The sequence below is a fragment of the Cucumis sativus genome, chromosome 5 (assembly GCF_000004075.3).
Source record: "Cucumis sativus cultivar 9930 chromosome 5, Cucumber_9930_V3, whole genome shotgun sequence".
Taxonomy (NCBI): domain Eukaryota; kingdom Viridiplantae; phylum Streptophyta; class Magnoliopsida; order Cucurbitales; family Cucurbitaceae; genus Cucumis; species Cucumis sativus.
The window spans coordinates 21,095,154-21,119,201 of NC_026659.2; the positions used below are offsets into that span (position 1 = coordinate 21,095,154).

General features: G+C 31.8%; 4 protein-coding genes and 1 non-coding gene across 6 annotated transcripts; 2 read left to right on the forward strand and 3 right to left on the reverse strand.

Moving 5' to 3' along the window:
• Nucleotides 1–1,067: 1,067 nt before the first annotated feature.
• On the reverse strand, nucleotides 1,068–3,315 carry LOC105434427 (elongation factor 1-alpha). 2 transcript variants are annotated; one of them, XM_011657021.2, is made up of 3 exons: nucleotides 3,076–3,315; nucleotides 2,379–2,867; nucleotides 1,068–2,264 (listed from the first exon to the last, which is right to left on the reverse strand). In XM_011657021.2, the coding sequence occupies exons 2-3, from the start codon at nucleotides 2,838–2,840 to the stop codon at nucleotides 1,377–1,379; spliced, it is 1,350 nt and encodes a 449-aa protein (XP_011655323.2). In that variant the 5' UTR covers nucleotides 2,841–2,867; nucleotides 3,076–3,315; the 3' UTR covers nucleotides 1,068–1,376. The 2 variants fall into 2 exon arrangements, with proteins under 2 accessions (XP_011655323.2, XP_031741430.1); XM_031885570.1 differs by lacking the exon at nucleotides 3,076–3,315 and adding an exon at nucleotides 2,990–3,060.
• A 1,700-nt stretch (nucleotides 3,316–5,015) lies between these two features.
• TRNAY-GUA lies at nucleotides 5,016–5,099 on the reverse strand. Its single transcript is given in 2 exon segments — nucleotides 5,016–5,051; nucleotides 5,063–5,099. It is a non-coding gene; the product is annotated as a tRNA-Tyr (tRNA).
• Nucleotides 5,100–8,546: 3,447 nt separating this feature from the next.
• LOC105435687 lies at nucleotides 8,547–9,392 on the forward strand. Its single transcript, XM_011657934.1, has one exon. The coding sequence runs from the start codon at nucleotides 8,547–8,549 to the stop codon at nucleotides 9,390–9,392; it is 846 nt and encodes a 281-aa protein (XP_011656236.1).
• A 725-nt stretch (nucleotides 9,393–10,117) lies between these two features.
• On the reverse strand, nucleotides 10,118–13,699 carry LOC116403840. The gene is made up of 3 exons (XM_031885527.1): nucleotides 13,382–13,699; nucleotides 10,469–12,928; nucleotides 10,118–10,379 (listed from the first exon to the last, which is right to left on the reverse strand). The coding sequence occupies exon 2, from the start codon at nucleotides 12,898–12,900 to the stop codon at nucleotides 10,480–10,482; it is 2,421 nt and encodes an 806-aa protein (XP_031741387.1). The 5' UTR covers nucleotides 12,901–12,928; nucleotides 13,382–13,699; the 3' UTR covers nucleotides 10,118–10,379; nucleotides 10,469–10,479.
• Nucleotides 13,700–13,837: 138 nt separating this feature from the next.
• Nucleotides 13,838–17,811, forward strand: LOC101209731 (protein IQ-DOMAIN 1). Its single transcript, XM_004151424.3, has 6 exons — nucleotides 13,838–14,034; nucleotides 14,291–14,386; nucleotides 14,493–14,804; nucleotides 15,722–15,949; nucleotides 16,638–16,757; nucleotides 16,845–17,811. Exons 2-6 carry the CDS (start codon nucleotides 14,312–14,314, stop codon nucleotides 17,556–17,558), a joined length of 1,449 nt encoding a protein of 482 aa, XP_004151472.1. The 5' UTR covers nucleotides 13,838–14,034; nucleotides 14,291–14,311; the 3' UTR covers nucleotides 17,559–17,811.
• The last annotated feature ends 6,237 nt before the right edge of the window (nucleotides 17,812–24,048 follow it).

Here is a 24,048-nt window from a genome sequence, read left to right on the forward strand (position 1 = left end):
TTGTGTACCAAATAAATGAAATGTTGGTATATTTAGATTTTGAAAAATTATTGTTCATATTGGTACAAAATCTTAGATTTGAGTAGCGAAATCTAAGCTATATGATAATGAATTTTGAAAAAAAAATGCAAATCTAACTATCATTGTGTACCAAATCTAAACAAATCATGTACGGAATATTTACCATACATTCTTTCCAAACTAAAATTTTAAGGTAAATATTAATATAATCTTAAAGAGTTGTATCAATTAAAAGACTAAATTAATAATTGTAACAACTTAACTCTTTAAGTTTAGAAAGTAACCATCCATTTCAGATCTTGTTCAACTAATATGGTGTGGCATTAAACTCTTAAAATTTTATACGTTGGTAAATTTAGATATTTCTTTTTAATTATCTTAAAATGCCACATATATGTACTACTTTGGAAAGAATTTTGAATTATGATTAAGTATTAGGATATATACTCATGTATGTGGTTTATACATATATACTCATGTATTAAGAAAAATGTTTTATCCTTACTTTGTATAAAAGTTTGTAATAATTAATATACAAATCAAATGTTGAAATATGTTTCCTAATATTACGAGTCTAAGGTCGTGTGTGTGATTTTTTAACATTTTCGGTTTTTAATTTTGAAAAACAATTCATCTTGAAAAAAAAATTATTCAAAAAATATATTTTTGCAACATTTTCAAAATTATTTTAAATATTTTTTATCAAAAGTATTTAGAAAATGAAAATTAGGATAAATGATAAAAACAATAAAAATATTTACAAAATTTAATATTTACTAAATCTTTACTCGATATTTTATCTCTATGTCTTGAAAAATACATTAAAATTTAGTCCATATATTTGATGAGTAGGACTTAGTTTCTATACTTTTTGATCAAACTCTCATAAATAGTCCTTAAATTTATAATGATTTTATTAAAACTTTGGGAAAAGACTTCATCAAACATAAAGATTGGATTTAAATTTTCTCTAAATTAAAGTGTATATGACCCAATCAATAATGTAATTTAGTCTTACTTGACTTTAAAACCATAAATTATGGGTAGAATTAGAAGTAAACAATAATAGCATAGCAAATGAAATCAAACTCAAAGTTAACCCAACAAAAGTTCACTTATACAAGTACTCAAACCATCCCCACCAAATAATGTATCCAATAGATCACTTATGAAAAACATCCCACCAACGAAAATAAAAATTGTATAGCAATAACCTATAAGACAACAAGAGAAACAGCAGTCCTTCCCCACCGACGATCAAGAACCCAATTCTGTGAAAACTCACTAGGGAAAGGGAGAAAAGTTTTGAAAAGAAAACAGACACAAAACACAACACATAATTCAAACCGCACAATTCACTTACCAGATTTCTTAGCAGCTGATTTGGTGACCTTAGCACCACTTGGGTCCTTCTTTTCGACGCTCTTGATCACACCAACAGCCACAGTTTGCCGCATGTCTCTGACCGCAAATCTCCCAAGTGGTGGATACTCAGAGAACGTTTCCACCACCATAGGCTTAGTGGGGATCATCTTAACGAATCCAGCATCACCATTTTTCAAGAATTTAGGCTCTTTCTCCAGTTCTTTACCAGATCTTCTATCAATCTTTGTTAGAATCTCCCCAAACTTGACTGCAATGTGAGAGGTGTGGCAGTCAAGAACAGGGGCATAACCATTTCCAATCTGTCCTGGATGGTTCATGATGATAACTTGTGAGGTGAAACTAGCAGCTTCTTTGGCTGGATCATCTTTCGAATTTGATGCAACATAGCCACGTTTGAGATCTTTTACAGCGACATTCTTCACGTTGAATCCCACATTGTCACCAGGGAGAGCTTCTTGGAGAGCTTCATGGTGCATTTCAACAGATTTTACTTCAGTAGTGAGGCCAGTTGGAGCGAAGGTGACGACCATGCCGGGTTTTATAATGCCAGTTTCGACACGGCCTACTGGGACTGTTCCAATGCCGCCGATCTTGTAGACATCTTGAAGTGGAAGACGAAGGGGTTTGTCAGATGGTCTCTTGGGCTCGTGGACTTGGTCGAGAGCTTCGAGAAGGGTAGGGCCTTTGTACCAGTCGAGATTGGTGGATCTTTCAATCATGTTGTCACCTTCAAATCCAGAGATGGGGACAAAGGGGATTTTGTCCGGGTTGTAGCCAACTTTCTTGAGGTAGGATGAAACTTCTTTGACGATTTCATCGTATCTAGATTTGGAGTATTTGGGAGTAGTGGCATCCATCTGTTAAACAAACAAATCAAACACACCCATAACTAAAACAGGGAAATTGACCCAATTTGCCTTTTCTCTCTATAAAACAGTGAAAAAGAGGAAATGAAAGTTGGTTGAGATTACCTTGTTGCAGCAGCAGATCATTTGTCGAACACCAAGGGTAAAGGCAAGAAGGGCATGTTCACGAGTCTGCCCATCCTTAGAAATACCAGCTTCAAAACCTCCGGTAGTTGAATCAATGATAAGAACAGCACAGTCAGCCTGGGAAGTACCAGTAATCATGTTCTTGATGAAATCACGATGCCCAGGAGCATCAATCACAGTGCAGTAGTACTTGGCGGTCTCGAACTTCCACAAAGCAATATCAATTGTGATTCCGCGCTCACGTTCAGCCTTAAGCTTGTCCAAAACCCAAGCATATTTGAACGATCTCTTGTTCATCTCAGCAGCTTCCTTCTCAAACCTCTCAATAACACGCTTGTCAATACCTCCAAGCTTGTAAATCAAATGGCCAGTGGTGGTCGATTTCCCAGAATCGACATGGCCAATGACCACAATGTTAATGTGAACCTTCTCCTTACCCATACTTGAATTTCAGCTACAAAATACAATCTGTTGCAAAATAAAAATTGAAACTGAAATCATCATATGCATATAACTCAGCCAAAGAAAACCGAAAAGTAATACTAGCTCGTAAGATCAATTAAACCCAAATTTCCAAAACATAAACATACTTCAACGATTAAATCCTTAACCAAAAAGATTTCAGCAGCAGGGTTTTGAAATCAAGAAAGCATTCACCATAAAATAAAGTACATACTTGTGATCAGAGGAAACAGAGAGAGTGTAAAGTCAACGCGATTTGGAGAACGAGAAACAAATCCAAAAACTGTATGGAATTTGTTTTTGATACCGCCTTTGTTGATTCCTTCCACAAAAACTGTCTATGCAAGCAAGTAGAAATAAATAGACTTATGAGACTAAAACTTGGTGTCCAAGCAAAATAGAAATAGTATAGATGTCTGTTTGAATATTCTTTTCCATTTTCTCGAAATGAATGGAAAAGTCTTTATTTAATCTTTTCATTAGTTCCAAATCGGGTGATTTTAAAAAAAATCGGTAGCAAGTTGTAGCAAGTTGGGTGTTTTGATTGGTTGAGAAGAGCAATCACTTGTCTCCATTTGGTAGCAGAGTTTTGAAATGTCAAAAACTGAATCATGAAGTTTTCTCCACTTACAGCTTCCAAAATCAAACATTGTTCCAGTAATAAATTTATATCTCATTTGCTAATCATTTGATAATTAAACCTACGTTGTTTTCTTCAACTTTCTGCATGTTGTTTTCTTATGTAAGAGAGTCGAATTTTTATTAAGTGTTTTAAAACCAACTATTTTTTAAATAAAACAAGAAAATTAAAGATAAAACCGTGTTTATGAATAGATTTATTTTTTTTATAAAATAACAAAATCATTATCAAACAAGTCCTTGTTCAAATGATGGTTGTGGATATTGTTGAAGCTTATTAAAAGAAAGTCACGGAAGATGCCGTGAAGAACACAATGCAATTACTTCGATTGTGAAGGATGATGGTAGTAGAAACATCATCTTCAATTAAAGCAAGGAAAGTTTTGTCTCATACGTGAATTTAGAATCTTGAACCAAGGAATCAAGGACATATGCATTGAACATGTTCTCACCACCTGCAACTCTTTTGACCATATAAAAAGCTTATTTTTGGGAGCAAGAATAGACTTCAAGGATGCAAACAACTACTAATCCATTTAATCTAAGAACTTCGAGTTCCTGCCATTTACTTAGAGATCATCTAGAGTCCATCATCCCATTGACGAAGAAACCACCCGTTATGTTTATGGATTATGTTTCCTATAATATACCAAAACTTCAATTATATATGTCGTTCTGATATTAATCCATCAGTGTTGAAGCTACCAATTTTCCCTTATTTTTTCAGACCATAACATTTGCTAAGAACCAACTGATATTTCTTTCACTTTCCAAGGTTACTAAATTGCAGATAAAGAAATTCTGTTTAGAAATGCAATCTCCCAATTCAAAATGAATCTCCAAATTAGAATCACTCAAACCTCTTCATAAGAGAAGCTGAAAAGTATTCGTAGAACAAAAACTCATCACCCCATGAAGGAAATATCATCCTTCATATCATCAGTTAAAAACACCACTCAAATAACAATGACAATCATCTATCATGGATCCATACAACTGCATCTAAAAATCCCCCCCAATCCAGAACAGCGTTTTGAATTTCTCTACACGTTTCAGTTATATTTTCGCATAAAATCAATTCTAAATTCATAAAAAAATTACAAAAAAATAAGAAAAAATTGGCAGAATGTTCTAACTATTCTACATGGTCACATTTGTTGACCATGACAACATATTTAAATATTTAGTATTCAAGATTGTAAAATATTGTTGGAGTCTATCAATCTACGAAGACACAAATTTAAAATTTTCAAAACTTTAAACTAAGTCCTTTGAATAAAAATCTTGGACTTGTCATCGTTGCTATATATATTTACTTGATAAATGATAGAATAAAGACTAATTGATATGATATATATGGAAGAAATAGTGATTTCTGAATAGACCAAATATTCATATAAGGCTAAGAATAAATAAAGTAAATCAAGAAGTGAAATAATTAAATAATAGTTATTAAAAGATTATTTTGTTTTCTTTATTTATACTATCGGAATGAAATAAAGAAAAAAAAAGGAATCCGACCTGCCGGATTCGAACCAGCGACCTAAGGATCACTGAGCAAACTACAGTCCTCCGCTCTACCAACTGAGCTAAGGTCGGATGATGTTAAGAAGAACTAAATTAATATAGTTAATCCAATTATATTATATCATATTGGTCATTGGATGCATCGCTTTCTTGGTTTTGCAATGCCAATTGGGAATTTCTTTTAACCTTCTAGATTATTTGATGGCCCCCACATGCTCTATTTTATATCAAACATAATATTATTAATATATTCTTTTTAGTACAAACCACGAAACTTTCCTATTTTTAAATTTGTAGATTTTATAAAATATTTATAACTTACACCAAATTCTAGATTGGTTATAGAATCCAAAAATTTTTATAACTTTTAAATATTTTAATTTATTTTTTACTTAAAAAAATGCTCATTTTAATTACAAACTTTCTTTTTCAATTTTTCATAATAAATTCAACAAACCTATTGTTTAATAATTTCAATTCTGAAATGTTTTTTTTAAGTAAATAAATTTTAAAAATATTTTTAAAAATAGCAAAATAAATTAAAATATTTACAAGTTATAGCAAAATTTTGAATTTTATCACTAAAAGTTTTCTAATCGGTTATATAATTTGCTTTAGGTTATATTTTGTAAAATTTACTATTTTTTAAAAAATCTCATTCTATCCTTCTTTGAATTGTAAACACTTACGTGCTTGTGATAATCATTCAAATTGTAGAGAAAAACAGGTTAGAGCTTATTTATTTATTTAAGTTGCTAAGTTATCTAATAAATAAACATGAACATTGGTCATAAGTCTGAATTTAGCCCAAATTTATTTAAGAGTATGAAAGTTGCAATTTTTGTTTATAAAATTTGTTGAAATTAGTGTAAAATACATGTTTTATTCGTCTATTTAGTCTATGAGATTTTATGTATAATTAATTCAAAGTGTTGAAAGAAAGTTTGAGAAAGAATTCAAAGATGTATTTGTTGTGTTGACTACACACAACCAATTAGTTTCACTTTCCATAGAAATTCAATCAAAATAACCCAAAACACAATTTCCTATGAATTTAATTACTTTGACATTTGACTACCCCCTGCAATCTATTTTTATTTTGAAATTTTGGTAATATATAGTTTAATCTTTTATATGAGTTTATGCCAAAAATAATTTTTTTCTTATAACAAATATGTAAATGAGATGTTGAATCCAATCTTAAAATCTCAAAATTGTGGTTCGTGATTTAAAATTTGTTTCTAATTGAATAAAATTCAAAAGCAAAATCAGATTTTTCACTAGTTCTAATTTAAAATTTTAAAATCTATTTAAAATTTAAATTTAAATTTAAATTTTGTGTTTAATTATGAATTAGAAAACTCAATTTTGTATTTTATATTTATAATTTTTTAAATCAAAGTTTAAAAATTTTATTGTTTAAGATTAATTTTTATAAATATAATAAATCGGTAAAATATGTAAATGGGTATGAAAATCATCCTTTTTTTAGTATATTTCATCATTGTCTTTCTTTTTCATAGTCTTTCTTTTCTTTTCTCTACTACACTGTTTTCTTTACATCGTCCAATTTTTTAAATATTTTTCTTTATCTTTCTTTTTTTTTTTTTTTCAATTGTTCTCTTCCATTTTTCTTATTCTCCAATTATTTTTTATTCTTTTTTCAAACGAATATTTGGTTCAATATCAAATATTTTTTTTTAAACTGTTATTTGGTTGTTGTTTAAAATTTGGTGTCAAATATAAAAGACCGTCAAAAAATAATTGATATTGTATAATCAAATCTAAATTTAAACGATCTTTTTTAAATATATTACTAAATCAGATGCCAATTAATCTAGAACATTTGTTGTATTTCTCGTTATAGGTATGTGATATTTTTCTATTTTTTAAGTTACTCTATAATGCGTAAATATTTTAACACTTTGTTATATTTTTTAAAAGATCCTTCAAATAAATTATGTCAATTCACAAAATATTGTTTAAAAAAAATGAGTAAACCAAATACATTTTAATTGTTTTCCTAGTATTATTTTATTTTGAAAACATAAAAATGAAAAATGAATTCCAAATTAAAAGAGACCTAGAGTTCTCTCATAAAAAAAGAAAAAAAAGAAAAACACTTTTTCTCTCTTTTTTCTACCAATTCATTGAATTTTTTTAATCAACATTAAGTTTAACATTGGTCTTTTTAGCTTTCAATTATATATTTAATCACCATTATGAGTTATTTTAATTTATATCTTCCATCAATCTAATCTCTTTACTTGTAAAAAAACACAAAAGTAAATCAATATATATAACAATAATAATTTACTATTATTTTGTTGGGATTTAATTTTAAATAATACTGCCCCATCAACAATTGGAATCTTTTCAATATATTAACATACCCACTCCCAAAACTAAGCACCAATTCTTAAATTAATCTTCATAAATCTTAAATTAATAACTAACAATTCCTTCATGCTTCCAACTAAACTCCATTTTCATCCCTAATTATATACTTTTATTATATTTTCATGTTTTGACTTTTTATATTTTCAACACTTTATATAACTCTTAATTTCTCTTTTCTTTTTTTAAACTTCATATAAAACTGAAAATGAAAAATTATAGCTATATATATACATACACACACACACACATGTAGGGTAGAAGAAATATTCAAATTTTGAAGCAAATTTGATCTTCCAAATTGGAGACAAATGCTTCTACCAAATTGAAATATTGTGCAACAGTTGACAATATAAATATTCAACATTACAAAAATATACCTTTTTATCATTTTAGGATAATATTTTAAAGAAAATCATTAAATATTGGAGTTTATAATTTAGAGAAGAAGAAAAAAAAAGTCATAAGGACACAGAAAACAAAATAGATAAAACTATAAAGATTTGATAAACCAAACAAAATATAATAAAAAAAATAAAAATCTAAAGATTGGGGACTAAAATTAATTTTAGTAAATGAATAATAACAAACAAAATTAATTTTAGTAAATGAATAATAACAAAATGGTTTTTATACATTTGGGTGAATAAATGTATGGTTCTAGAAAGTTTTATATGTCACGTATATATATATATATTATATATTTGATGGGATAATTTATTAATTTAGTTGTAGTTAATTAATGTTTGAATGTTAGTAATGAAATGAAAGATAATAACCAAAATGATTTAAACGTAATTGTCCCATCAGGCGAACTTAGTCCGCCATTGCATTTAAAATCACTTTCTCCGTCTGCTCTTCTAGAAGGCGAGGGATGGCCAGCAGTATCCTTTCATTTCACCTCCAAATTATAGAATACTCTCACTTTCTATTTTCCCTATAGAAATATATATATCCCCCTCAGGCCTCCATTGATATCAATTTCTATTTTTCTTTTTTTCAAAATTTTTCATCTTCTACCTTCACTTTCCTTTTTTTCTTCATCATCAATCCATCTATCACAATCCATTTCAGTTTCCATTCTTTCTTAAATTACTACCTAAAGAAACTCAGGAAAAAATTATGATTCTAGCTTATAAAGAATCGTATAACAGAGTAGAAGATACGGACTCCTCCATCATCATCAATCAACATCCACATCCACATCCACATCAACACCATGAACAACAACAAGAAGAAGAAGACGAAGAAGAAGACGAAGAAGAATCTGTAGAAACGCTCTCTCTTTGCGACCTTCCAATTTACAGCGATGAATCTAATTGTGATGATTATCAGAGCGCTTCCTTTGATGATCATAACCAAGAAGATGATACATTCTTCGAGTTTTTCAGCCATGATTTCTCTGTTGCTAATTCATCTTATTCTGGATCTGACAACATTATCTTCTGCGGCAAATTGATTCCCTACAAACAACCAAGCGATTCCCAAATCAAACCATCGGACAATTTTTCTGGTAAGAAATCGTCTGTAAGTGATACTAGATCGGGACCAGGAGGAATTAAAAGCTTCGATCCGTTTTCGATTTCATTGACGAACAATTCCATTCCTGAGTACATCAAACGGCCAAAGAGGAAATGGAAATTGCAGAAATATGAGTTACCGGAAGAGAGAGCGATGATACTGCAATCGTCCCCGATGAAATCGCGGTGGTTCTTGTTCCTGTTTGGTAGCGCCAGGTTTCCGAAAGAGATGGAACTGAGTGAGATGAGGATAAGGCAACGCCGGAGCATGCGGTTGCCGGAACAACGGCAGCCATCGTCGGAGGAGAGGAAAGTGGAGAAAGGAAGAAGCAAAGGGAAGAAGACTACGACGTTTCAAGCGCTGTGTAAGGTTCTTAGGGCCTTGGTTATAGGCTGCAGTAGCAGCAACCATCGAAACGGCGCCTTGATGTGCAGAACTTTTATATAATGTACAACAATGCAGGTGAAAAATTGTAAAGTGTGCAGAACTTTTATATAGACATTCTTGATGTGTTACCGGTGGTGGAGCAGAGGTTTATGGTGGCTGCGGAACTGATTTATATATAGCCTCACGTAGCAGGTTTTCATTATAAAAACATCTTATGTACGAACAATTGATCCTCATTACCAATAGCAGCATTTTGATCTGTGTCTTGTTCTGTACCTTTGCTGTTAACCAGCCGGCTTTATACATTACTTAAAATTAGCTCAGTCTTGCTACTACCTGAACTTTCAGAGTCAACTCATTACTACTGCATTGAGATTACTATGCTTGAGATTACTATGCTTGAAGAGGTGGTTCATATGCTTGAAGATTTGAGATATCTAAAAGGTAATCTGAAAGAGATGGTAGATCCCAGCATATCAAAGTGGAGAACGCAGTCAAAGTGGTAAGGATCGCACTTCGCTGCACGACTAAGATTCCATCTACAAGGCCCTTCATGCAAATGGTGGTTCATATGCTTGAAGAGGCTGAACCTTGTAAAAACTAAAAGTAGCAAAAGCTTTGCATTTATTACTACTGCACACTTTAAGTAATCAGCAAGAGGCTTCAAATGCAGCAAGGGCTGAACCTTTAAGTAATCAGCAAGGGCTGAACCTTGTAAAAACTAACAGAGGCTGAACCTTGAAGATGAATGTAAAAACTAAAAGTAATCAGCAAGATTTGCATCATTAATACTGCAGTAGCAAAAGGAGAGCATTTATTGAGTTCTAAAGCACACAATATTGTCATAATAGGATTTCAAGTCTTTCTCAAAAAGCTTGAAATGCCAAAGGAGTAAATATTCTATAAACAGTTCACTGTAGGATAAAAAAAAAAGAGAAGGAAAGTCTTGAAGTTGCAGAAGAAAAGTCTTCAACTTAGAATTGTCAGTGAGATGACTTTAGTGATCTTGCAAACAACACAGGACACAATTTTATAAGCATCTTCCACCTGCATTAAAAAAATGAACCTTTTTTACATCGTGATCATGCAAACAACGCAAGCACAAACCAAGCAAGTATAAAACTATTACTACGTACCAAGACGGGTACTAATCTTGTATGCTCGACTTCTGGATGTATGAAATTGGATTGGTACACGTTAATCTATTGTGGCCTGTTTCTTTACATCGACCACATTTATGCAATTTTGGTGCTTCACCGACACTTGGAATCCTCTTTTTCTTCGGTCGACCAACTCTTTTGACTACTTTCGGAGGTAAGACAGTCATATGTACATATTCTTCGGTTGTCTTCCATTCCGACTGATTCCCAACTGGGTAGACGGCCTCCGAATATGCTGCCAACAAACATTCATTAGTGTAATAGTTAGCACATAAGCTATAAACATTTATATTGCGATCCCGTGCAACAGCAATGGCATGTGCGCATGGTAGTTGCTCAGCTTGAAACTCCTTACAAGTGCACTCTTGAGTATGAAGATTTATGACCTCCTCTTTATCTAAATCTTTAACATGGAATTGGTAACAATCAATTGGGTTGACTTTCATTGTCAAAGCTCGTTCTTGTTTCTTTTGTAGAACTAACTCTGCCCATTTAGTCAATGTAGACGTCACTTTAATGCCTTCTTCTCGACGCTCCCAAAACCAACGTTGTAGCAAAGCTCGAACATGTTCAAGGAATGAAGCAATAGGCAAATCTCTAGGTTCTTTCAGTATAGAATTCATGGACTCTGCTATATTTGTTGTCATCATATTATATCGTCTTCCTGGACAGTGAAAACGAGACCAACGTGTTATTCCAACATCGTTTAAATATTTTCCTGAATCATTAGGAAATGCAAGAATACTTCTCCACGCTTCTGAGAACGTTGATTCACGGTATGTTCTAGATGCATTGTAAAACAAAGTAGCTATAGTGTCATTCTTGTATTTATCATTCAAATTTTGAGTCAAGTGTTGGACACAAAGTCCATGGAATGCGGAGGGAAAAACCGATGCAATACACTTAGAAAAACATGTTTTTCGATCTGTCACGAAGCCTAGATTAGGCACCTCTCCTATTGCACCTTTCAATTTCTCTAAGAACCACTGTATTGAAGCATCTGTTTCTCTGTCCACCACTCCAAAGGCAAGAGGATAAATTTGATTGTTACCATCCAAGCAAACAGCAACTATCAACTGACCCCGATATTTGTTCTTAAGGAATGTTCCATCCATGACTATAACCGGTCTAATGCAGTTTAAGAATCCTCGAACACATGGACCAACAGCCATAAAAAGATATTTGAAGAAACGATTATCTTCAAGTTCCATGTGAAATATTGTACCTACATTTGCAAGTTTGAGAGCTTCACCATATCTAAGCAATAGATTATATGACTCTTCAGGACACCCGCGCACTCGTTCATACGCATTTTCTCTAGCGCGCCATGCTTTTTCATAACTCATATTTATGCCATAGTCTTGCCTCATGTCTTCTATGATATCACGCGGTTTGTATAGACGACCGACTCCCTTGAACTTTGACTTTATTAATTCTCCAACAACCCAAGATTTTGCTTGCCTATGGTCACGATTCAAAACGTCAAGAGAACACGAATGAACTTTGACATACTTTTTAATCTTAAATATATTTGAATCCTTCAATCTCATCGCTCGCAGTCTCCAACCACACTTGTTGTCAATGCATCTAACAAAGAGAACCTCTTTTGTAGACTTTTTTACTACAAACTGAAAATTTTTTTTCATTGCCAAGACACTTAATCTCATTGACAAATCTTTTTTGGAAAAAAATATTTGTCCTACATCAAACTCCTCACTTGTAGAGCTTTCTTCGGACCAATCATTCATGTCTGTCTTCAACTTTTGGCTAGAAGAGCTGTAACGAACTTTAGATTTTCCTTTGCAATCTTTTGTAGGACCATCTCTATGTTGTGGGATGTCAAATGATTCACTATTCATCTCTACTGGCTCCCATGTAAAAGTCTCATCTTTCGAATCATATGACTCATATGATTCCCATATAGCCGAAGTGGTCCCTATCACGTTATCACACAAGCCAACTTCAACTTCACGAACATGGACTTCATTCTCATTTAATGTATCCATTACAATTGGAGGATGAGGGTTTAAGTTATGAGCTTGGTTGCTGCCAGATACTGAATTGTAATCTTTGCTTAACACTTTTTTGCTTTGATTACTTTTAGGCTCAAATGAGACGTATAAAGGGACCTTTAATGGATTTTCACTAAGAAGATAAAACTTCAAATCACGGTCATTGCTTAACTCAAATGTAGGAGCTTCGTGTTCCACTTTTATCTCATATATGCATCTTATCATTACGTCGAACTTTGAAGGGTCAACTTCTGCAAGGTCATATAATTCTGCCTGTAAATCTTTATGTGTTATTTCTTTACTGACAACGATGCCTTTTAACATGCCTCCTTCGTATTTTCTTCGCCTCTCATCCCACATACCACCGTAACGCACTAACATGGGAATATGTGACATCCTTAAACCACCTTATACTTTTCAATTGCTGCAAAAAATGATTTGAAGTTAGCATTTGACATATCACATAAACAAAGTTTATTAAAAAACAGTAGGTAAATACTAAATAAAACGTGCATAGTCACACCCTACATGTTTACGATCTTGACAGCTACAAAATGTTTAGGATATTGCGAGATACAAAAAACAATAGCTAAAAGTCACCCTAAATCAATTCATTTCAGATTAAACATTTCAATTTAAGAACCTGCAAGATGTCTGCGAGATGTTTGCGAGATGTCTACCAGATGTTTGCGAGATAAAATAATAATAATGATAAATTGCTAACATCATTTGAAACATCTATAAAGCAACCTTAAATCAACCCTAAATCAACTTGAAACAATAAAAAATAATATTTGATTTATACATTTAAGATGCAAAAATATATATACATATAACACAACACAATTCAGATTCGGATTTAAAAATTAAAACAAACCACAATGCGTGAGATGTTCGCCGGAGTAGATGATGAACGACACCGGAGTAAAGCGGAAAGTTGACAAACTTTTGAGAGAGGAGAAGAATCGCAAATGAGTTTTTCTTTTTTCTTTTTCCTTTACATAATCTATGAGAAGGAGGAGAAATGCTTCTTTTTTCTTTACGTAATCTATGAGACTGCAAGAGAAGGATTCTTCTTTTTTTTTCCCTTTACGTAATCTATGAGGAGAGGAGAAGAAGGCTGCGTTCGCAATTCTGTTTTTTTTCTTCAGGTGAATGACATTGAAGAGAGAGAGAGAGGGGTTGGAAAAGAAGAGAAGAGCAAATGTGAATTAAAATTAAAAGAGGGTATTTTCGTCATTTCACCTCCAATTTATCCTAAATCTCAACTTTTCTACAATCAATCCTAAAACTCTATTTATACCCCATTTTTGGCCTATTTTTGTCAATTTCCCTTTATTCTTTGCCCATTTGTTCCTTCAAGTCTCTTCGTTACTTTTGTTTTCACTCTCTATCTCTCTCTCTAAGCTCAAGATCTGGCCTCTCTCTCTCTCTCATGGAGGTTGCTGTTTTCTTTGCCAATCAATTTCTTTAGGATCTAAGAGAGAGAGCTGCTGAGATTCAGAAAAGAAATGGAGGTTTTGTGCTGAGGTATGTAATGGAGGGTTGTTTCTTTCAGTTTCTTTGCCTCTAAACCTCCTATTTCATATGGAATTGTTTCGTGGGTTTGTTTTGTTTTTTGTTTTTTTTTTCCTTGGGAGTTTTCTTTGTACAATGTTGCAATCAGATGGATTTTAATTGGTTGTTACGGGCTTTCTTCATTTTGGATCTGTTTTCAGAAAGTTTAAATTTTGCATTGTTTTGAGTTCTTATGTTTCTGACTGATTTGTGTGTTCCTTTTTCTCAGGTTCAGATGATTGAATAGGAAATGGGGAAGAAGGGGGGTTGGTTTTCTGCTGTGAAGAAAGCATTTGCTCCTGAATCTAAGGAAAAGAAAGATCAGGTTCTTATGGGTTGGATTCTAATTTCTATAATTTTTTGTCTTCTTTGTGTTATGGTTTTCTTCCTAGATCCTGAACTGAGAGTTTGTTAATGATTTTCATTGCTAGAAAACCAACAAATCAAAGAAAAGATGGTTTGGGAAGCCAAAGAAATTGGAGACAGTGACATCTGCAGAGCCAGCTTCATTCGATGTGTCGATTCTACCAATTGAAGAGGTAAAATTAGCAGATGCAGAGAATGAACAGAGCAAACATGCTTACTCTGTTGCCATTGCCACTGCAGTCGCTGCAGAGGCAGCCGTTGCAGCTGCTCAGGCTGCAGCGGAGGTCGTTCGGCTTACTACTATCCCTCGATACTCTGGGAAATCAAAGGAAGAAATAGCAGCCATCAAGATCCAGACTGCATTCCGTGGCTATTTGGTGAGTGATCACTTTCACTTTTTTTTTTTTTTAAAAAAGCTATGGCTGTTTTGAACTACACTACTTTTTTAAACAGTTCTTTGTTTTGGATAGAATTGTAGATTTTGTTTAAATTACCATCTAGGCCCCTAGAGTTTGAGTTTCATTTCAAATTAGTCTGAAGTTTTATGATTATTCCTTAGAATTCAAGCACAGAGCAGTCCAAATCTATAGAGAAGTTTCGGTTCAAGTGAAGGTTGTTTGAAGTTTTATGATTATTCTTGAGATCTGTTAACAACTCCCACAACATTTCTTTAGAGAGGCAGTGAGCAGATCTTAGATTGACTTACAGCATTAGGTTAAGTATATAAGAGTTTGGTTGTGTAAAATCTAAATGAAATCATGTGGATAATTGGGTAAGGTGTGGTATTAGGATTTTTGAGAATGTGCAACAAGACCCACCTTTTTTCCTTGTTATTTTTTTCCCTACAGTTACTTAGCTCATCATCTTTCGTTGCCAGAAGCCACATTAAAAATAAAATAAAAGGCTAACATTTAACAGAGATTAGAGCAAGTTATGGGAGCTACCATGAAAGTCTTAAAATCACAAAGAAACCAAAGTTTAGTAGGAACTAAAACAATTAATATACCCAGAACTATTCAACAATCTTAAAACAACAAAATATACAAGTCAAATTCCTACTTGCCATGACTTAAAGTACTTTTTCTTGAGAAAGAGCATGAGTTTTCGCATCAAATTCGTGCACATCATATACACCTAACTTCAATGCAGGCTTTGAATGTGTCATTTAATGGTCTACAGAGTGTTCAAAAACCGTATTTAATAGGTTGTTCTCTGTAATAGCTAGTTCAAGGATTTGGGACATTAATTATTGGTATTGAAATTAGTTTCTATAATGGGAATTTTGTTGGCTCAGGCAAGGAGGGCCCTGCGGGCATTAAGAGGGTTGGTGAGGCTAAAGTCATTGATACAAGGCCAATCTGTTAAAAGACAAGCAACAACCACATTAAGATGTATGCAGACTCTTGCTCGTGTGCAGTCACAGATTCGTGCAAGAAGAATTAGAATGTCAGAGGAGAATCAGGCTCTTCAGAGACAGCTCCAACAAAAACATGAAAGAGAGCTTGAGAGATTAACTACTTCTGTAAGTTTCTTACTATTATCTTTTGTAAATCTCTCATGTCAGATTGTACTTTGACAGTAATACTTAATGGCTACCTGGTTTTCATCTATTTTTTTTCCTAGTAACATAGATACGTGGCCTAACGACATGATGCCACATGACCATCGAAATTTTTAAGTTTCTTTTTCAGTTGTCCTTAGGCTGGGCTATGCATCCCAACTAGTCCTAAATCCATTTTTCCTTTTGGAGACTCAAATCCTCTCATCTCTCATTCACACAAAGTACAGATATTTGGTAATTTTATATTTGTACCGTAGAGAGATGGAGAGAGATGGATATTTAATATTCAATGTCAGGAAGCTTTTCGATATATTTAATACTCCAAGTGGGTAGCAAGTAGTTTATGTGTTTCTTTTTCTGGTGCTCCTTTATGATGAGATATTTTTAATCCATTAATCCGCAAGCTGACTTATGAACTTTCCAATTAATCATATCGCATATGATAAAACAGCCTCTGACTCCCAAGATATTTTTAAAATGAGGTTTGAGTATAACGCACTCTCTCTTACGAGTGGTTTTAAGATGTTTCTTTTATAAGGAAGTTCTTGATTAGATATTACAAGTTACAAGAATGTGGCCTATGATCAGTTCTTAATTAATCCTTGTGTTGATACTATGAATGAGAATTGAAGTTTGATGTTTGGATTAGGCAAACTATGAATGGAATGACAGTACCAAATCAAAGGAGCAAATTGAAGCCAGATTAGCTAACAGGCAAGAAGCAGCAACAAGAAGAGAAAGGGCATTGGCGTATGCTTACTCTCATCAGGTTCAATTCATTTCTTACTTTCTTGCTGAATTATTACCTCCCTGCTCAGATCATTGTTTTTCATTCTCATGGGCGTTTTCCCAACAGAATTCATGGAAGAGTTCTTCAAAATCTGCAAACTCTACATTCATGGACCCGAACAATCCCCGCTGGGGATGGAGTTGGTTAGAACGATGGATGGCCGCTCGTCCATGGGAAACTAAGAGCACCATGGATTATCACGATCGTGGCTCCGTCAAGAGCGTGATCAGCCACACAACCTCGATCGGAGACATCGCCAAAGCTTACGCCCGTCGCGATCTCAATCTCGACATCATCAAGCAGTTTCCAAGGACTCCGACGAGCCAAAAAACAAGCCGAGCTCCGAGTCACCAATCGCCAGCGACTCCTACGAAGGCATATTCGTCACTATCTGCAGGGAGAAAATTGAAGCCGGATAGTCCAAGAGGAATTGGGTGGAGCGGAGACGCGGATTCCAGAAGCGCATTGAGCATCAAATCGGAAAGGTACAGGCGACACAGCATTGCTGGATCATCAGTGAGAGATGATGAAAGCTTCACGAGTTCACCGTCGGTTCCAAGCTACATGGCATCAACAGAAGCAGCGAGGGCTAGGTCCAGGTTGTCGAGCCCAATGGGAACAGAGAAGACGGCAGGAACTCCGGGGAGTGTGGGAGCAAAGAAACGGCTGTCATTCCCAGGGTCGCCGGCGAACTCAAGGAGGCACTCTGGTCCGCCGAAACTAGAGGCTAGTCCGATCAAGAATGTTGGAGAGAGAGAATTCACCGGCGAGAGCAGATAGTGGAAGAAGATGGATTTGGTAGTGATTTTTATTCTTAATTGTCATTTACAATTTTTCTTTTTTAGGATTTAATTTTATAGGTAGCGTTGTTTTTTGTTTGTTTGTTTGAAGGCATCCACCCACACCCCAATGGTGAATAAAAGAACGTAGTCTTACTCTTCTTTCTTTCTTTTTATGTAAATGGAATTGAATTGAGCTTTGTTTCGCTTTGATTTCTCTTTTTGAGGTATATAATTTGTCACCTTTTTTCTTTTCATTTCTTTTTCCTCTTAACTTTTCACCTTTTTCCATGAATCTACTCATTCCCTTTCTCTCACTTTACACTTCTACTTTTTCCAGGTCGAGAATGAGTGAACTTCACATTCTGTCTAATTATGTTTCCAGTTTTCCACTCGATCTAGTTTTCAAAATGATAGTCTTATTGAGTTGACGATACAAGTCACTTCCATCCATGCAAATAAAAAAGAACAAGCTCTTACAAGCAAAAGTCCATAACTCAATCAAGATTGAGATCGAGTTACACATGGTCATCCCGTGAAACATTAACATTTTCAATCATTAGTGTTACAAAGAGAAATTAATTATTTTGTGGTTCAGTATTATACAAACTCTATGAATTCATACACCAACTTGCATGATTCTGCATGAATGATTTAAATTACAATGTGTGTAATATTTACCAAGCGGGTAGTGTCCATAGTGTACTTACCAAGATAAGGTATCCGACCTTATACATATGTTAGCTTGACTTTTAGATTTTTACTTGAATGTGATTATCTTGTATGTCAACTACATAGTGTTCAAATTTTATTTAATAATCTTGGACTTTTATTTGTTCGATTCGTGTTACTACAATTCTAAAAGGCGTAATAAAATAACATTTATTTTGTGGATAAGTAAATTGTTTAAAAAAATACAAAAGGTAAGTTTAGAGCGTAAAACTCAACACTAAAGAAATCATACATTCGTAGTCATGAGTGTATGCTATTTTAAAATTTTCATCTTATTTGATTGTTTATTGTGTTGGTATGTTATATAAAAAGTTTAGGGTTATTTATGAAATCATTAAGCAAATCTTTTAATACTTTTCATCCAAAATTAACGACAATAATATTTTTGAATGTTTAAGGATATTTTTTAAACTTTTGAAAGTTCACGAGTATTTCCTTTTGGTCTTTAAGTTTTCAAAATGTATCTATTTAATTCGTGACATTTTCAAAACAGGTTTAAAAGATATGTGTTTATTGGTCCCTAAATTTTGGGTATAGTTATATTTTAGTTTATAGGTTTCAAAATAATGTTACATTTCTCACCTTAAGTTTTAAGTTTGAATTTAATTTAGTTCATAAGTTTTAAAATATTACAATTTTACCCTTTAGGTTTGAATTTTGTTTTAATTTCTATTAACTAATTTAACTAAAATTATAAAAAAAATTATATTGTAAATATAATTATGTATGTAGATATTCATAACCTGCATAGATTACCAATCTTCATATAACTTTTCCTCAATTATATATTGTATCATTCATCTCATTGAATTCCATAATGTAACACATACTATACCATGTCTTATAAATACAGGTGCGTGGTGCCTTTGTAAGATACACCACAAGTTCAATTGTTCTCTACTTTCTCTTTTATCTATTTTTCTTTTGTGTTGTTTCATTATTCTTATTTAGCTTCTTTGTTCATGTTTTATAACACTTTATAATTAATTAAATTTCACTACTTTTCATTGCAATCATAGCTAATTTTAAATTTTCACTTCATAAATATTTAAAATTAATCAAGGGTTTTTTTTTTTTAATTATAACAAATTGGCAAAATATTTACACGGTATAGAACAATTTTGAAAATAGAAAAAGCCCACAGACCCATAATGGAAAATACAAAAAATGTCTCAATCAACACATGATTGATTGGCCGCATGCACGAGTGTAATTCTTCTTATAAATGAACGTGATACGCGATCATGTAGGAAATGATACATGATAGTGTAGGAAATGATACACGATCATGTGAGTAGTATCAACATCGATCACACACGCTCATGTAATTGTTATTCTAAATGATCATGATACGCAATTATGTAGGAAATGATACACGATCGTGTAGTTCTTTTTAACAATGGAAAAATGTTTCGTGTAATTTTTTTTCTAAACGATCATGATACACGATTGTGGGGAAAAATGCTTTGCGTAATTCTTCTTCTAAACGATCATAATATGCAATTGTATAGAAAATGATACATGATCGGGTAGAAAATTGTACACGATCATGCATTTCTTTTTAACGATAGAAAAAATGCTTTAAATCTAAATGATTGGACTGCTGACCATACTAAATGATTGTGTTGACCATGCTAAATGATTGTGTTGACTAGGTAAGCAATCGTTTAGATCATATCAAAGTGATATTTAAACGATCTTGATATTGTGGAAGAGGAGTTGTAAGAAAGAAATAGAAGATGAAAAAAGAAAGTAAGAAAAAGAAGATGAATAAAAATAGAAGAAAAAGAATCTGGAAAAGGAGTTGAAGAAATCTAGAAGAGGAAATGAATAAATCGTAAGGAAGAAGAAGAAAGATAAGTGACGAATCGTCTGGAATATCAAGGAAAAATATGAAATTTATGAAAAAATTATACATGCTTCATAGACTTTTTGATTTTGTTACACGAGCGGTAAATATTTTGGTGTTTTGTTATATTTATGAAAATTTACCATTAATTAATATACATTCACACCAAATAGTGAAAGTGAATGAATCTTAATTAAAAGATTATGCTGAACAACACTAGAATTTAAAGAAAGTTTCATCCTCTCATAATTGATCACTCATTCAAGATTGGAATTCAATTAAAGATTGAAATAAAATGCGCAAGAAAGATCAAACTAAAAATTAATTTCCAAAAAGGTACCTTTTATTTCTTTGTTCATCTTGGTGTAACATCAGAAGGAAAGTTGAACACTAAAGGAAATTTTATTAATAACTTTTGAGAGAAAAATTACAAGTTGAAGTGCCATTTCTATTTGGGAATTGAATAGGGTAATAGAACTATGGAATTGATATTAAAATACAAGAGAAAGGGAAGTTATATAGCAATTGGGTTTCAAAAGGTGTGCAAATGTGCTCATTCACATGCACCAAAAGTTTGTAGCATCGTGATGCTTGCTTTAACTGTTATTAGTGTTACAACACTTCATATTTGATGTGGTGATGCAACACTAAGTTGAGTTTCACGATGCTGCTTGAAAATGAAGCTCTTTGGTTTCTGATGCCATGGCATGACATTGCACTGTTGCAAGCGGCGTTGACAAGGTGAAAATTACAAATTTGCCTTTGATTACACACCAAAAATGTTCATTTTACAACATACTTATACATAACATGTTAAAACAATGATCAACAACATGTTTAGGTAAATTGATAAAATCAAACAATTACAAAACTTATACTAACAAAGAGTAAACAATTAATTTATAGAAACAAATCATAAATAACCCATAAACTATACATAGATCGTAAAATAGTTGAAATAAAAACCAAACATAAACAATCATGCAAACCGTAAACTTATTATAGATCATAAACACAAACAATCTCATAAATCATAAAGAAATTAAGAAGAAGCAAACCATAATGTTATTATGAACTAACAATACTTTTAACAAACAATATTTTTGTAAACATAATATGTAAATAGGTATAAAATATTATATTTTCAAACATTTAAACTATGCATAATGTAGACATGGAATATTTCATGCAATGTTTACAAATACAAAAAGATATATATATATATTATAGCCTACCTTTTGCATGATGATAAAATTGTAAAGATTTGTACTGATAACGTTTTATAAAATAAGAACAAAGAAGCTAAATAAGAACAATGAAACAACACAAAAGAAGAATAAAGAAGAGAGGAAATAGAGAACAATTGAACTCAACTGTGATGTATATTTCAAAGACACTACACACTTCTATTTATAGGACATGTCATGATATAGATTACATTATAAAGTTCATTAAGATGAATGTTACAACATGAAATTGAATAAAAGTTATAAGAAAATGGCTAACCTATATAGGTTATGAATGTCTACGTAAATAAATAATTAAGAAAAACGTATGACAATTCATTAGCTCAATTTTGAAGCTATATAAATTTCTCTTATTCCCTTATAGCACTCACACATTCTCCCTCATTTTCTTTGTGACTCGTGTTCGCACTCTCAATTATTCTCTCTCTCAATATTTTTATGTAAGATAAAAATCTAATGAAATTGTGAACAATAAAATAAATCCATATATTGGAGAATCTGGTGTAAAGCAAAAGATACTTTTGTGTTTTCTAACTATGTATAAAAATGCATGAAGGCCTCCAACGACACTACAACTATATGTCGAATAAGCTGCAATATTCTCATAATACTTACCATGCACTGCAACATATCTAAATTAGATTAATTTAAATTTTAGTTGTTTCTAAGCATTATATTTTGGATTGGAAAGACTTATTTATCCATCATTTGATTTTATTTATATCATTTCATTCTTTATTCTTTTCTTTCTTTTCTCTCTTTCTTTAATTTATTTTTAATTAAAAGAAAGTATGTTTTGTTATATTATGGTTATCCACTAATTTCCTCTTTGTTTATATAATTTAATTTTTTAAATAGATATTTTGTATAAATATATACTACGTAAATACAAATATCTTACTTTACCAACTTATAATATTTGAATATCTTAAAAACAAAAATTAAAATATAGTGCTTTCATAAATAGAACAAACAGATAAAATATTTACGATACGTGTTATAAATTGAAAAAGCCCATGAAATTTATCGCTTTTTAAAAAAAAGTCCAAGTTTGTCATTCCTTATCATCATCTTTCTTCTATTTTCTTCTACAATATTTTTTTCTTTTTCTATTGTGCAATATTTTCTTTTCGTAGTCTTTTTCTCTTCTCCTTTAATTTTTTAAAAATATTTTCATTTGCCTTCCTTCTCATATTCTGTTTTCTGCATTTTCTCATTTCCTTCCCATTGTCTTTGTTTCCTGTGTAATTGTTTTTCTTTTCTTTCCATCGTCTTTTTTTTCTTTGGAAATTTTTTATATATATTTTTTCAAACGGTACCAAATATAAAAGATTGTGAACAAAAAATGTTGCGAGATATTGGATTGCCAAATGTAAACGATCGGCTACAAATATAAACGTGTAGCAAATATATTATCCTGAATGTCAATTAATCACAAGACATTTTTGGCACTTTTTATTATAAGTCTATACTTTCTTATATCTTTTAAAAAATCCAATCAAAGTTATAGACTATTTTAAACTTTAAACTAAAATTTTGACATTTTTACGCCTAATTAAATCCCACTTTAAAATTTAAATTTAAAATTTCACTTTTCCCATACTTTGCATGTGTTCTTTCAGCATGTGTGTGTATATATATATATATATATATATATATATAAAATTATGTATTTTAAAAAGATATGTTTGATATTACTTTGGAAAATTACGAAATTGGAGGAGGAAGGAATGTAAGTCAATCTTTCTGTTTGAAGAAAGTAAGTGAATTATAAACTTTTTTTTCTTTAATTTGTTGTAATAGAGACCATTGGATCCCACTTGAATAGATGTATCAAGTGAACGTTGAAATATTGTATTAATCCAAGTGACAATGTGACTCATGCTCGCCCCCTTCGCTTTGTCTCACTACTCATTTCACTTTCTTCCATTCACATTATCACCTAATTACTTAATCACCTTTCTTTCAATTTTGGTAATCTAAATTCTCACTCTACCCCTTTCTTTTTGTCTTTACCTTACCAATAATAAATAATATTCTCAAACCTTATTTTAATTTATTTTAATAGTAAGCAAAACTATTCTGTGTACGAGGAAAATAGAACGTCGATAATGTTTTCATTCAAGACGTTTGTTGCTACGTTATGAGTCAAAGGATTTCACGAGGAAAGAAGAAAAATTCTTCAATCCAATTTTAATTATTTCTTTAATTTATTGGTAAAAATTAAATTAGATAACAAATAAATAAATTTGGAGCTACAAATGATATTTATAGACTTAAACTTTAAAAAGCAAAATGATAACCAAGCACGTTCTCGATTTTTAACTTTCAATTTTGTACGCGATAAATCTCTAAATTGTTAAACTTACAATTTTGTATTGGATAAGTGATTGAATTCATTTTTAGATATTTTATTTTGTAGATTCAAAATTAATTTTATTAATTAGTATTTAAAATTTGTGAATACGTCAAATTTATTCAACATAAAATTAAAAATTTAATAATCTATATTAGATATTAAATTTAAAATTTATGAACTTACAAGATGTAAAATTAAAGCTCAACTGAACTCTTGACAACCCATAAATATACATAGCAGAAATTAATATTTATAAATTTAATTTTCAAAACAAAAAAAGTAAACCATAGAAATAGAAATTAAG